General features: G+C 46.7%; 1 protein-coding gene across 2 annotated transcripts; it reads left to right on the top strand.

Annotated features, from left to right (window-relative positions):
• Window positions 1-10582: 10582 nt before the first annotated feature.
• On the top strand, window positions 10583-14774 carry LOC131491966 (procathepsin L-like). Of its 2 annotated transcripts, none has more exons than XM_058695534.1 (8): window positions 10583-10634; window positions 10798-10933; window positions 11226-11345; window positions 11446-11580; window positions 12028-12252; window positions 12973-13135; window positions 13757-13874; window positions 14587-14774. In XM_058695534.1, exons 2-8 carry the CDS (start codon window positions 10808-10810, stop codon window positions 14684-14686), a joined length of 987 nt encoding a protein of 328 aa, XP_058551517.1. In that variant the 5' UTR covers window positions 10583-10634; window positions 10798-10807; the 3' UTR covers window positions 14687-14774. The 2 variants fall into 2 exon arrangements, with proteins under 2 accessions (XP_058551517.1, XP_058551516.1); XM_058695533.1 differs by having other exon boundaries at window positions 10589-10669.
• Window positions 14775-15011: the final 237 nt, after the last annotated feature.

The raw sequence follows: 15011 nt of genomic DNA, 5'->3' as shown, positions 1-15011 counted from the left end.
GCTTATCTGCAACACTACATGGCATCAGGGAGAGATCCAGCCAGCGCCCCATTTCTTCCCGCCTGGTGGGCAGCTCTGGGATGAGTGACTGTGTCACAACAGAACTTCTTCAGCCTCTGTGCTGACTTGGGTCACAATTCAGGGGAATTACTGGTAGGCTCCCCCAGCCCTTTCCCTCCCCTGCAGGGCTTTGTGTCTGAACCTATTGGAATTTGCAGCTAAGGGAGAAGATAGAATAAGGACAGCGTCAAGTTCTACAGAGCACTGGGCAGGGGGAGGAGTTCACAGATGACAAGTACCTGCACAGATTATGTTAAATGTGAATGGAATGGCCTCCCTGTGACATACCAGAGACATCAAAGGGAATATCTATAGTGAAATATAATGTGTTGCAGTGTATAAATGCTGGGGCCCAGGGCATGAGGGTTGTAGTGAAATTGGCAGGTATGGGGACCCGTGCACGGTCACTATGAAGTGCCTGCAGACACCTGTGCATCCTGGAGTGCTGGGATGGCACGCGGACACTGTAGCAGCTTGTCTACCTGATTTTTGCAAGTGAGGGTAGGAGCTCGTGAGGGGTTATATGTATATATCTTTTACCAATTTATTAAGCATTTGCATTCTTGGAAACCTCAACTATTGAGATAACACACTCTCCAAAACAGGCTGGGTCATATGTGGCATGCAGTTAAGCCTAAGGTCATGTAATCATAAGCAAGTTTTTCTCTAAAATAAATGCTCAGCAGACTCTCAGCACTCAGGTGGACCCAGGGAGTTGTTACCGTCCAGGACATGTGTAAACGTGTGTGGACACATAGCACCCACATCCACGAGCACCCCCAACATCAAGAACTGAAAACGTAGCGCCCATTCCCACCGTGCCCACTAGGAGGCAGTGTTGCCATGTGGGGAAGGAAGGTCAGGGTCACACAGAGAAAATGGGGAAGGAGTGGAGTCTGACAGGTGAGCCTGCTGGGTGGTCAGTGGAAGAAGCCACCGTGGCTCAGCGGGAAGAGGCCAGCAGGACATCCCCCCTCCCGGGGTGAGAGCTGGAAGCAGTGTCTGCCAGGCCTGAGACCACAGGAGACTAAAAGCAGGCAGTTCCCTCTGAGAGGCTTCTGCAGGTCCCCCTGAGTCCTGTCATTTCTACACACCCCTTTATTGAGCACCTCCCTGCCAGGTGCTGGGGACACGACTTTCTCCTCAAGTTGGCTCCCAGTTGAGGGGGAAGATCATCCCACCACACCCTAGTCTAGCGGGGTCATGATGGAGAACCCCACCTGGGCTGGAGCCTCCTGGGGAGGAACGTTCTGGAAGAGAACCCAGTAAAAGCGGTCCCCCGGATGTATGGAAGTTAACAGGTTAAAGCGGAGGGACCATCCTGGGTCAGGGAAGGACCCTGAGCCTGCACCCCACACTCCAACAGGCCCCTGTTCTGGGGCCAGGATCAGGCTGGGGGTGGGAAAGCAGGCTGGCTGTGAGGGTGGATGGAGCCAGGGCGGCGAGAGCCGTGCCTGACTGTGCAGGTGTCCAGGTGGGCTCTCTGGGTGCACAGAACACCTGCCCACACTGTCCTATCAAAGTGCTCTTGTTGTCTTTGGTGTCAGTGTTCACGTGTCTCTGTGTCCCCAGGACACGGATCTGGGTCGGGTCTACACCCTCCTGTTCCCTGCACTTTGCTCAGCCCATGGGGGCCTCCATAAATGTGTGCTGATGAGTGAATGTGTGAATTATCCTGCTTCTCTCTGCAGGGCTGAGAGAGGACAGTGGGAAGGTTACGGGGTCCCCGGCCCCACCACAGCATCGTGTTTGTAACTCCTGATGCCGCTTCTCAGCATCTGGCGCCATCATGGTGTCGTGAGGGAACGGGACCCCTCCACACAGAGGAGCAGGGGTCCCTGGTCACTCTTGACGGGCTGACCCTGGTTCCCCTTTAAATTGACGGCTTCACAGGAATTACTCCACCCCATTTCTTGTACACCAAAATGCCATGGACATGGGCACCTCCCTGATGACAGATAGCTCACCGGTGGTTGCCAAAACCCGGGCAGGGAAAAGCGGTGACTGGTTATAGCTATGGCACTTCCTTAGGGGGTGGAAATGCTCTGGATCCCAGTGCAGTGCTGGTTGTACACATTGTATATGCAGTAAAGCCTCAGAACTTCCAGACCACTCGGAAAGCCTTCCAGACCACTCGGAAATGGTCAATTACATGTTATGTGCACTGTACATGAATCTTTTTTATAGATACCATGGGATAGAATAAAACATCTGCAACACAGGTAAGCGTCACAGACCAGGGTACAAACTTCCAGGGGTAAAATAAGTAAATGCCAGGATGTGCTGTACAGGATGGGACCACAAGTCTGTCCTAATCTTTTATTCTCCCGACAAAAAATTCCTGCAGGAGGTGCCAGAATGCCTTTCATTTGTCAAATCTGGTCTGCTCCTAGGAAGCCGGATGCCGTGGTGCCACTGAGATAGTCCATCCCTGACGGTGCTTGTCCAGGACACAGGCTTGATGCCACGGGGAGTGGACAGACCCCTTGTCGGGAAACCTGAGAGCCTTCGCCACTCGGACTAAGAGTCTGCAGAGAAGCACACTGCAACAGGGGCCACGTTGCCACTGAGGGTTGCATCATTTCTTCTTTACATTTCTATTTGCCAGGTGTCCCACTTGTATAATCAGAGAGACCTATTCACTTAAGAGTAACTGTTCCTGCTTTTCTCCTTCCTGCCTTGAATTTTCCCATTGAGCTTGTCCTCAGTCTGAAATCTTTGCTCTTATGTAAGGGCTCACTTTGTGTTTGGCTCACCGACTGTGAAAGCCAGGCAGCCCAGGGGAAATGGTCAATTCTTCAGGACTTTGCAATGTGTGTTACTATTCCCTGCAAACCTAAGGTGTTACCTACAGCTGTATCTCAGCTCCCTGGGTCCCTCCCCCAGTGCACTTATGGGGAACCGCCTCTCACCGCCCAAGTCCCAGCCCTGAGGCAGACAGACTAGCTCTGCCCTCAAGACAATGGAGGAGAGACAGGCAGGCGCGCTAGTAATGGGACCGTGGGTCCATGGGCACCACTCCTGGGCCCCCAGGCTCTAGGTACAGACGCAAGGGACCCAAATCGTGTTTCCAGCTAACCTCACAGGTCTCACCATAAATGTTCATGCGATATTTCAAAATTGATCCATTATTTCCATTTACTAACAGACGTGGACTTGAAAAGTGGATCGTTAATATCCCTCCCATAACGGAAAAGCACTACTGCTGCCATTGATAGAAATATTGCGCGAACAGCCAACCACGGGGCTGACATCTGGTACGTGCAGTTGCTCGGTCCTGCTTTCTCAACAGGGGAGATTAGCCGGGATGGACTTCAGACCACAAACCGAGACCTGCCCCTAGAGCGACCGAAAGCCCTGGAGGGGATTCTATAAAGGAAGACCTTTCTCACTGGGACGCTCAGCGGCACTGAACACCACGGACAGCTCCTGTGGACACTTATTGTTGCCTTTGACAAAAAACGGTCTCTCGGACCTGAGTGGTAGTGCTTGACCCACATCAGTCAGGGTCCTGGTGGGGACATTAATGAAAGGCAGAGTCATGGGCAAAATTCACAGGAAGACCCAAGACACAGTGAAGCATCTGGAGGCTGGGACAGAAGGAAGCCATTACCTCCCCTGGGGCAGAAAGACACAGGGATAAATCCTTTCCTGGGGAAGCTGGAGCCCAGGGGTGAAGCTGCTCAAGAATTTAGAGTCACAGACACACAGCTGGAGTCAGAGAAGCAGCACTGAGTGATGGGGGAGGAAACACGTGAGCCTAATCTCCCCCCCAGCCCATGCAGTAGCCCCCCCTGTTAGCCGACCCTAAGTAGAAGCCCAATGACAGGCAAGCCTGGGAGAGGCCATCCATGGGGTCCACCTTTTGGGGCGTCCCTTCCTTAGGAGAGTGGATGCTCTTTTCTCATGGCAACATTCTCCTGAATGGCCACGTCTCTCTTTATTGCTTCAAAGAGATCCTCACATACAGGGATGTGGCACCACACTGCCCGAACCCAAAAATCAGGGTTGTCTCTGTCTTTCTCTGTGTGCAGAGCTCCACAGACGGTTCTCACTGGCCCAGCGTGGGTTCTGGAGTGGGCCTGCATAAACATCAAGGGATGGCCTGGCCCCAGGGCCCTAGGGCCCAGGGGCGGTGCTGGGAAAGGAGCCATCCTCCCCACGGGGAGAGTTCTGTTAACAGGGAAGGGGCCAGAAGAGCTCTGGACAAAGAAAAGCAAAGGATGGCAAGAGTCTACTTTTCTCAGATGCAGGTGCCAGGACTGGCATGTGTTCATCAGGATGTGGGGCTGCCTGGGCTCCAGGAATGTTAAAGTAAAACAACGAGGCGTATAACCCAAATCCGAAGGGCTTAAGGACCACTGCGCTCACTGCCCCATCCTGGGAAAGGCCTCAGGGGACAGGCCAGGGGGCCTTTCAGGGTGTTCTGTTCCTGAAATCAGGTGAGGTGGGAACTGTCTGGTGAAGTCCCACCATGCGTAGCTGGCTCCACCCCCTGCAGGAGGAAGAAACCAGAACATGGCTCAGCCCCTGCAGCCAAATGAGACTCATCAACGTCCAGAGTCCACGGGGCTGTCACTAAACCTGGATGGCGTGACCCTGGGAGAGCCCCTCCAACACCAAGGGCAGGCCTGGCTGTACCTGCGCAAGCAGCCGCTAGATGGCAGGCAGGTTGTAAAACCTGAGGGAGGTTGGGAGACCTGAGGCTGAAAATAACTGCCTTTGTGAGTAGTTTCCAGGTTTGCAAGATGAGAAACGTTCTGGAGAAGGCTGGTGCTGAGGGTGCACAGGATTGGCTGCCCCTGCACCCCGCAGGTAAATGTGCTAAAACGACCAATTTTGAGGTTTGTCTCTCTTACCACAATTTCTTAAAAACAAAGTAAAAAGACCCATCAAGCTGAAAGTTAAAAATAACCAGGTAAGAGAAAACTTGCAGAGGAATATGCAAAAGTACCCAGTGTGTTTAGAGTATGCAGAGAAGCTGGGCTCCCAAAAAAGGCTGAGGTAGAAAACACGATCCAATGCACTTTGCAAGAATTTGAGATTTGTTACTTTAGGGAAACATCTAAAGTGGTATCAGAGGAGGAAGAATTAAAATTTTTGTTTGACTTTTTTCTTTTGTTTTTCCATATTTTCCCCCAATTTGAATCTATATGTGGGGTGGCATCGTAGTCTTGTCCGGACTTTGGATTCTTGAGGACTTAATTGAGCTAAACTGTTTACTAGGTGTGCGGTTATCACATTCCTTGTTTACAGATCTTGATTGACCAGCTATTGGTGAGCTCTTGTGAACACCAGCCCAGGCTCACAAGAGGGCACAGAGACAGGTTCACCCATGTGCCTGCTCACCAAGGAGGGGTCACCAGGCTCAAATCAACAGTGCCTGAAAAATTGGCCCTGGGGTGTTATTTTCAGGGATTGGAGCTGAATTTTGGGTGTCCACCTGAGAGTAAGATCAGACTTCATCTTTGCAACCAAAGGTCATGTGCTGCTGACAGGCTGGGACCTCAACCCCCTCAAGCCTGGAACTCAGCAGCTTCCAGACACAGGCCAGGACTGGGACGGGAGCGCAGGTCCCCACTGAACACCCTGGAGGAGGGAGGGCCGGGGGAGCCTCTGCAAGGGGATTTTAAGGAGAATCCATGGGCACCTCTGAAATGTGTGTGACAGGAGCAGGAAATGAACCAGGGGACAGCTGATACACACACACACACACACACACACACACACACAATTTTATTATCATGTGTGTATATGTGTATGTGTTTTTCATGAGGTAAAGGATTTTCTCGCCCTAAAGACTTGATCTCATGGACAAGAGCCTTGACTCTCACCGATTCATTCATGAGTGACCGTTTGCCACATTCAGGGAGTCTAAGCATCTTGAGAACTTTTCCTAGAAAAATATAAATTTATTAATAACTGTTGACATACCTTGTAATACTTTTTTACAACATTGTTTTACTACTTATAACAGTCTTTATAATACCACATTTTTACAAGAATAGAAAGAAAATGCAATCTTCCCACTATCATGAGAGACCAGAATGATTGGTCAATATTATAGATATTGGTAGTTTCAAAACCTTCAGTTTCACAACTCATTATGGGAAATGCCATAGGAATTTTTAAGATATTTTTCAAATCTCAAAAATCTCTTTCAAGTTACATGTTTTTTATTCATACGTAAACTTTAGATCTTAAGACATGTGGAGCTTTCTCATCTGCTGACTCATTTGAATGCTCCTGGAATTGACAACACTATTAACCAGTCTGTGGGGGTCTACATCTATCTCCCTCTGGTTTAAGGGGCTGAGTACTTCTGCGGGCTCCCCTTGCTGGGGAAACAACCTCATTAGCGCCCTGGGAGCTTCTCTGTGTGAGGCTCCCCTGCCACCCGGACAAACGGCCCAAACTCGAGAATGGAGAATGGGAAGAGCAGGATTTACTTCACAAGGGTGCTCATGTTCCCTCCTGAACTTCTCATCCCTGTCCTTCCTTCCACGTTACATAGAAGTCTGGATTCCTTGTCCATAATAGCCACGTAAACATTTGTTAACACAGTTATGATGTTGCTTTTGGATTCCTTCGTCTCTTGAAGACATGCAGAGTGGAAGACAAGGTGATTGTGAATCAGAGTGTCCTCAGTGCCACCCAGCTTCTTCTGAGCATCTGGCATTTGGAAGGACAGTGTATCTATCTATAAAGCCTGGCTTATTATTGAAAGCCAGGAGCTCAAAACTCTGGTTTTGCAAGTTAAATCCTGAACATTTGACTTTTATTTTCATGTCTCCTTTAGTACACTTCCCAAGGCAATGGATGCTTCTGGTAAGTCAAGGGTGTGTTGCATATACGAATGTGAATCAAAAGTGAACATAAGCCTTCCAAAAATATTATCCCCATCACAGTCGAAATTGAGTGGCTGAGAGGAGAGGGGAGAGGGGTGTTAGGGTTTCATGGGGACAGAGTTCAATGTGAGATGAGGAACGTTCTGGAGATGGATAGTGGTAAAGGTTGCAACAGTGTGACTGCACTAAATGAAAATGGTTAAAAGGGTCAATTTTGTTGTGCATATTTCAGCACAGTAAAAAGTAATTCACCTTGCTTCCCAGTGAGCAGGCGAGCGTGGGAAGCTGTCTCACTCTGTCCTGGAAAAAGAGCAAGGAACACATTGGGTAAGATGGTGGTCTGTGGTCTCAGGAGGACAGTGCTGACCTCCTGGGGTCCAGCTCCCTGGCTGTCCTATGAGTGTGACCAGCCAGCAGGGATCTTTGCTTCCCACCTGTCTAGATCAGGAGCTCTGAGCAAGCAGGGGTGCAGCGGGCTGTGCATCTTCCCTGCAACAGCATACTTCCTGTCCAGTCCCTGCAAATGCTTGTGTGCTGTGTAGACTGCTACAATGTGCCTGGAGGAGGGGGCCGTGGGGCCCACATTTCACCTGCATTCAACCCAAGCCCTGTGTGGTTGGGGCGGGATCTCCTCCTGCACAGGTGATTGTTGGCACCAAGCCTGACCTTTCTAGTAACACCATTTGGCATAGCCTGTGTTGGATTATTGCCCAGACTACTTGGATTCCTCTGATTCAAGTGCTCGCTGAGACTCTAGTGTGCAGATCATGGGGCAGTGACCTTAGAACAGTTCCCCTCTGCAACAAGAATCTACATAAGTCAGGTGGAGGACAGTGGGGCGTGGGGAACGAGTTCCCAGCCAGGACGCAGAACCCACACCTGAGCACACATGGCTGAAAAATGTTTTTCTGTGCTCTTAAGATCTCTGGACTAATGTGAGATTAAACTGACATAAGGCAAATTCATCAGAGGAAGCATCCAAGTTGTATTAAATTTTTATATTCAATGTGAGCCTTCACAATCGAATTAAATACCCCAAGGAGTGACCACAACTGGAAACTTCTATACCTTTAGAGAAAGTCTTGATAAATTTGTAAAGAAATGACAAGAAAAAGTGCAGTAAGTTGTGGGAAGTGATAATGAGATACTTTGGGGGGCAGGGGACGAAACTAGTGGAAGAACAGGATTATTTAGGAATTGTTTTCATAGATGCATTCGGTGTTGACTCCCAGCCTCCGTTGGTCAGGATGCTCTCTTGCTGGATCCTTTCCCAGGGGAGAACACCTTTCTCAGGGAAATTTTATGACCTGCTTCTGGAAAGCGGATGTCAGAGAGTCCTTCCTGCACCTGCTGCTTTTCAAGTGCCTGCAGCTCAAACAACCAGTATGCCACAGTCGCTTACTTTGGGGGAGCGTGTCCCAAACCCCTGAAGCCTCACCGAATAGTAGAATGTCTTAGGAACAAAACTGAGGTTTCTGCGGAAGAAGGAATGCTGCGTCTAGACTGTGACACAGCGTGTGTGTGTGTGTGTATGTGTGTGTGTGTGTTTACATGCGGTGGAGGGCTTAAACTCTGTTCTGTTTCTCTGGGGAACTCACTGATACATGGACCCATCTTAGACCCACAGACCATCTCCTACTTACCTGTATATCTTTTTCATGCCTCTTTCCATTCTTTGCAAAAAAGAAAGAAAGAAGAAGGGAAGAAAGAAAGAAAGAAAGAAAGAAAGAAAGAAAGAAGAAAGAAAGAAAGAAAGAAGAAAGAAAGAAAGAAAGAAAGAGGTTAGATTTCATTACATGGTTGTGAATAGAGAGTAAAGATGATGTTGTCATCAGGTTAGGCGGAAGGAAAAGGCCTTAGCATGGAGCCAATGTATTTATTTCTTCCTCAATTTCTCTATTGTGATGTGAAGAATGCCTTTGTATAAAACCAGGTAAGGGATTTATTTCCAAGCTCATAAAAGCTGGAGTGGGTTTCTAAGTAATTCCCAACTTTCTCAAACCACTGAAGAGCTTTCCACAGTCAACCGTCTCCCTACTGCTGGACACTTCGATCCTTCCCATCTTTTTGCTCTTACAGACAATATGTAACTTTATTTAGAAAGGCTCATCTAGGTTTCCCTGCTGACCTGCAGGTCAGAGGGCCTGCTTATCTAAACTTCTCAATGTCCACAGAGCTGCCATGTTGCCATCCCGTGGCCGTCCTGTGATCTGTCTCTCCAGCAGGCAGAAGAGGGCCGTGTCCCAGCACCTGAGGACATCTGAAAGGATCAGTCGCGGCTGTTTATTGTGCATCTGCTGAGAATGGATGGGCCATGTTCTTCTCATTTCCTGATCTCAGGGAGGCTCACCGTCTCTCATGGCTTCATCTACTATTTGTATTTTCTCTTCACAAACTGTAGTCTTATATCCTTAGTTTATCTCTTTGAAGTGATTTATCTTTTCCTCCTTAATAGGTATGTTCCTTGATGTGCGCTTTGTGTTACATGTTACAAACATTTTTCTCCTCTGCTGTGGAGTGTCTTTTAACTTTGTTCGTGGGGTGTAATTCCCATTTTGACGTAATCACATCTATCTTTTCTTTACACTTTGTGCTTAGTGTCTTTGGTCCCGTGTAAAGTCATAAATACATTTTCTTTTATGTTTTTAATACTTTCATACTTTTGTTTTTTTTATGTTGAATTCTGGAATCCATCAGTAATACGTTTTGTGGATCTGCTTCTAATTTTTCCTAGATGATTAGCTATTTATTGACCATTCTCTTCCCACTGATTTGAAATAGCATGTTTCTTTTTATTTTTAAAAAGCATCTATTCAAATAATCATATGGCTTTTCTCCTTTTGATGTGTTAATCGCTCAGCCTTCCAGTCGCTGAAGCCTATTTTCCCAGAGTCCAATGCAACCCAGTGAATGCTCCCACGTTCCCCAAGTAGGGCCAGAGCTGTACAGAGTACTTTAGGGGATGCTAGAAAATGGAAAGCACACCTGGATTCCCCTTGAGACAGGCCCAAGCATGTAACCTTCCAGTGGAAAGGCAATCAGGAAAGAATGAGAAACAGAAGAAAGGGGTTCTCAGGTCACAGGCTAGAGATCCCAATAGTTCTTCTGTCCCCTCCCTATGGAATGACGGTCACCCGGGTGCCATTCCACCAGTGGCTTTGAATCTTTGATAGGTAGCCTCTGAGAATGAAATGAGGGGAGTCCCAAACTCCTCCCAGCTCCCTGTCCTCAGATTTGACATGCAGGGACACAGATCCTTCAGTGTGCCTTCAATATATTTTTATATTAAATATATTTCAGTGTGCCTTCAATACACACTTTTTTCATATCTTATAATGGCATCAACTAAATGGAAGTTTAACATTATTTTCTTTGTTGAATAAGCATGAACTTTTTCTTTTGGACCCTTAGCTGGACCACTGCAACTGCTCTATTGTTTTAGTCAAACCATCTAAGGACCATTTGACAGGGAGTTGACCCCAGACCATGGTCAACAAGTTTTTCTTCTGTAAAGAACAAGCAATTATCATCAAGAAAACATCAGAATAGAAGTCATCAGCTTGGGAAACGAAAGCAGATTGGGAAGATTACAGTATACTGGCGGGATGGACAGGCCAATCAGGCCAAACCCCAGGGCTTTAAGTGGGCGGCCTCGGAGCCCCCACCCACCATCAGAGAGCCCTGGGGCTACATCTGCTGAGGGCCTCTGCACAGCTGCATGATTAGGTGAGCATCCCCAGTGGGGCTAGACTCATCCTTGTGTAAGTATTTGGGAGGATAAATTCAATGTTTTTACTCCACCATAGTGGCTCTAACATCTAGAAGAAAGGAGGATGGTTTTTTTAGACAGATCAGTCTAATCAGATTCTCATTTTTTTTCACTTCCTAGGTTTTGAAACATGCATCCTTTTGCCTTCCTGACTGCACTTTGCTTGGGAATAGTTTCAGCTACTATAGAGCTTGATCAAAGTTTAGATGAACAGTGGATCCAGTGGAAGGAGACACATGGGAAGGAATATGGCATGGTTGGTAACATCTAAACTATCCAGAGGACCCACAGAGAATGTCCGTACTGGTGGGAGTTTGTAACACAGAGTTGCATCTTGAAGCCGCTCTTACCAAGGCAGTAAGCAGGGCACCGTGACTGCGCACAGTGTGGACATATGTCCTGCTGTGTGGTTGCTGGAGAACAGCTCCCAGAAGCATCAGGCCATCCCTGGCTGTGACTTCTCCTCCTCTCTGTGAGCACATCTACTTGGAGCAGGTCAGTTGGTTTTAAATAGAAATACAGGTGATAAGTTATATGTTTGCCTCTAGGTTGAAGAATGCAGAAGAGCCGTGTGGGAGAAGAATATGAAAATGATTATACAGCACAATCAGGAATACTATCAAGGGAAACACCGCTTTTTGATGGCAATGAATGGCTTTGGTGACATGGTGAGCGTGGCATGGATTTGCTGAATATTTTGTTCTTTCTCTCAGTACTTTCTCCCCAAAATCTCATGTTTGTAAACATTCTACTTTCTTTTCCCTGAAGACCAATGAAGAATTCAGGCACATGATGATTGGTCTTAAAACGCAGAAGAGTGAGAATGGGGAAGTGCTTAAAGTCCCCTTCTGTGCTGGCACCTCTGTACCTGTCGAGAGAAAACAGACGTCCACTGTAAGTCCTGTGAGTATCAAAGATGACTACTTATCAGGTCTCTCTCCAAGAGGAAAGCCAAAAAGAAAGTGGCCCCCTGCTATGGTTTCCTGCTGTGGAACAATATGGTGTTGCTATGTTGTTGTTTTTAATGTTCATTTATTTGAAAGAGAGAGAGAGAGAGAGAGAGAGAGAGAGAGAGAGAGAGAGAGAGAGCATGAGCAGGGGAGGGGCAGAGAGAGAGGGAGACACAGAATCCAAAGCAGGCTCCAGGCTCTGAGCTGTCAGCACAGAGCCTGATGCAGGGCTTAAACCCCCAAGCCCTGAGATCATGACTTGAGCTGAAGTCAAACGTTTAACCAACTGAGCCACCCAGGCACCCCACCATTGCTATGTTTTAAAAGTTTTTGTATAGATGGTCTGTTGTCACTTTTGTTAATTGTTTTGTAGATTGAGACCTTTATAATTTGTTTCCAGGGTCGGTGTGCTTCTGGCTGGGCTTTTAGTGCAGCTGGTGCCCTTGAAGTACAGATGTTCCGGAAAACTGGCAAACGTGTTTCCTTGAGTGTGCAGAACCTCCTGGACTGCTCTTGGCCTCAAGGCAATGAGGGCTGCAATGGTGGTCTAATGAGTAATGCCTTCCAGTATGTTAAGGACAACGGAGGCCTGGACACAGAGGAATCCTATCCATATGTTGCAAGAGTGAGTGGAGCTCCTCACTTGTCACCATTCCAGCTCTGCCCTTAGAGCTAAATGCTTTTGAAGAAAACAGACACCATATTTAACATTCGCATTTTCAATTGTAGACTATCTGCAGACTGTCAGGACTGTCATTAAACGGTATTTGCCTGGCATAGTTCTCTGCTTAGATGGTTACCACATAGCTGTTTTTATTTCTACGTTACATGGAGATATGCATACCTTTCTATATAGGGTACAGATTTCTCCAAGGTGAAAAACTTTTTATGGAGAGGTAGACCACGAGTGTTTCATTGAATCCACACCAATTAGCTTTGCTTTTTTTTTTTAAGTTTATTTATTTATTTATTTTGAGAGTGAGAAAGGGAGAGAGAGAGAGAGAGAGAGAGAACATGAAAGGGGGAGGGGCACAGAGACAGAGAGAGGGAGAGAGAGAATCCCAAGCAGGCTCCATGCTCTGTACAGAGCCCAAAACGGGTCTCGATCCCATGACTGTGAGATCATGACCTGAGCTGAAATCAAGAGTTGGACACTTAACTAACTGAGCCACCAGCACCCCTCACACCAGTTTTTCAATTTTAAAATAATAAATACCCTTTCACCTCCTGGGTTGCTTCATAACAAACTTGACTTGGAAATCTTTCACCTGCAACCTGTCTTGAAGTCATGTTCCACAGGAAGTGGATGGCAGTAATCAAGTTTCTTTTCCTTTACCGTTCAAAGGATGGACCCTGCAAATACAGGCCTGAGCATTCTGCTGCCAATATCACTGCCTTTCACACAATCCCTCAGCGGGAGAAGATCCTTATGATGATACTACGAAAGGTGGGGCCCGTCTCTGCGACTATTGATGCAAGCCTGGATACCTTCCGGTTCTATAAACGAGGTAAGTATTCGTTGATGTAGAAATATAGGTAGAAAAATTGGGAAACCACCCTAAGAAACAGCAAGAGTGACACTTTGGTATGTAGAATTCAGTGTAGAATTTTGGGGTGTGTGGATTTAACATAGTTGTTCATTCTGTACACATAATATTTATGCCTGCTGTTTCTGTATGCCATGACTTGACCAAAATCCCCATGAGTTTACGTATATCACAAATATATTTAAATGGCTACATAATTCGATGGGTAGAATTTACTTTACTTTTTTCTAATTGTTAGACCTTAAAAACTTTTAAAGAATTTTGCTATTGATGTTAACACTGGAAAGAGGCCCTTGGCTCAAGCAATTTTATGTTCTCTGCTTTTTCCCTAGGCTGACATCCTAGGGTAGATGTAGTATTTTCAAAAGAGATTGTGACTGTTAGTATTTCTCCTGGTGTTAGATGAGGGCCTAAATCCCACCCCCACCCCCAAGCTAAACAAAAGTATCTGACTTTTAAATCTCATCTGAATTCATATCACAACTGAATTTTGAAATGCCTCCCCTAGTGTGGTTGATAGGCTGGGTTACTATCACATGTCACGTGGGAATCCTCACCCCACCATTGAATATTATTCCCCAGGCATTTATTACGATCCAAAGTGCAGCAGTGAAGACCTGAATCACGGTGTTCTGGTGGTTGGCTATGGCTTTCAAGGAAAAGAATCCGATAACCAAAAATATTGGTTTGTCAAGAACAGGTATGAAAATCCAGGAATACGTACTTTTGAATTTGAAAAGGGAATATTTTCTGGAACCAGTGTTTGGACGCAGGTACCCCAACCCTTGAGCACACTTCTGAAATCCCAGCAGTGTTTACCCCATCTAGGGGGGAACACAGACATAGTCATATAATGACAACGTTAAGATATTGCCTCACCTGCTAGAGTCCTAATATAGTTTTGGTACCAGTGTATTTTTTTTTAATTTTTAAAAATGTTTTTATTTATTTTTTGGGACAGAGAGAGACAGAGCATGAGTAGGGGAGGGGCAGAGAGAGAGACACACAGAATCTGAAGCAGGCTCCAGGCTCTGAGCTGTCAGCCCAGAGCCCGACATGGGGCTTGAACTCACAGACTGTGAGATCATGACCTGAGCCAAAGTCGGACACTCAACCGACTGAGCCACCCAGGCACACTGGTACCACTGTATTTCTAAATTGTAATTTTAAAAAATTTCTATAACACATCTGGGTGCCAAAATTTTCCTTTTCCTGCTCAAGTTGCAGTTTTGTGAAAGGTCTGGGGATAGAATTCTGTGCTGGGTTAGAACTCAACCATGAACAAGAACAGTCTCTCCTGGTTCTTCCTGAATCTGTCCCGGTCTCTGGTGCACTGCTCAGTATCAGATGTTCTTGTTCAAAAAGATACATGTTTTTGATTGTAATATTTGGAAAACTCTCTCTTCTTTCAGCTGGGGCACTGACTGGGGCATGGATGGCTACATAAAAATGGCCAAAGACCGGGACAACCACTGTGGAATCACCACCAAGGCCAGCTTTCCTATCGTGTGAGACGATGGTGATGAAGAAGGCCTTGACTGGCAACAGAATATCCAGGAAATGGATTTTATTGTAGAGTTGATCACATCTTATTGTGGGGGATAAAACACTTGAATCACTGAAGATCCAAGTTGTGGTTGGATTCTGTGACTGTTCATTGGTGACGAAACTACTTTTTTAATCCCTGCTCTAATCAGTGGTGTGTGATTAACTTGCTTAACAACTTTTGAATGTTCATGTTTTAATTTTTTTATTTATTTTTGAAAGAGAGAGAGAGAGAGGCATACAGAGTGCGAGCAGGGGAGGGGCAGAGAGAGAGGGTGACACTGAATCCGAA

This window comes from Neofelis nebulosa, chromosome 12, assembly GCF_028018385.1.
Source record: "Neofelis nebulosa isolate mNeoNeb1 chromosome 12, mNeoNeb1.pri, whole genome shotgun sequence".
Taxonomy (NCBI): Eukaryota; Metazoa; Chordata; class Mammalia; order Carnivora; family Felidae; genus Neofelis; species Neofelis nebulosa.
This window is presented reverse-complemented; position numbering and strand designations above follow the sequence as displayed.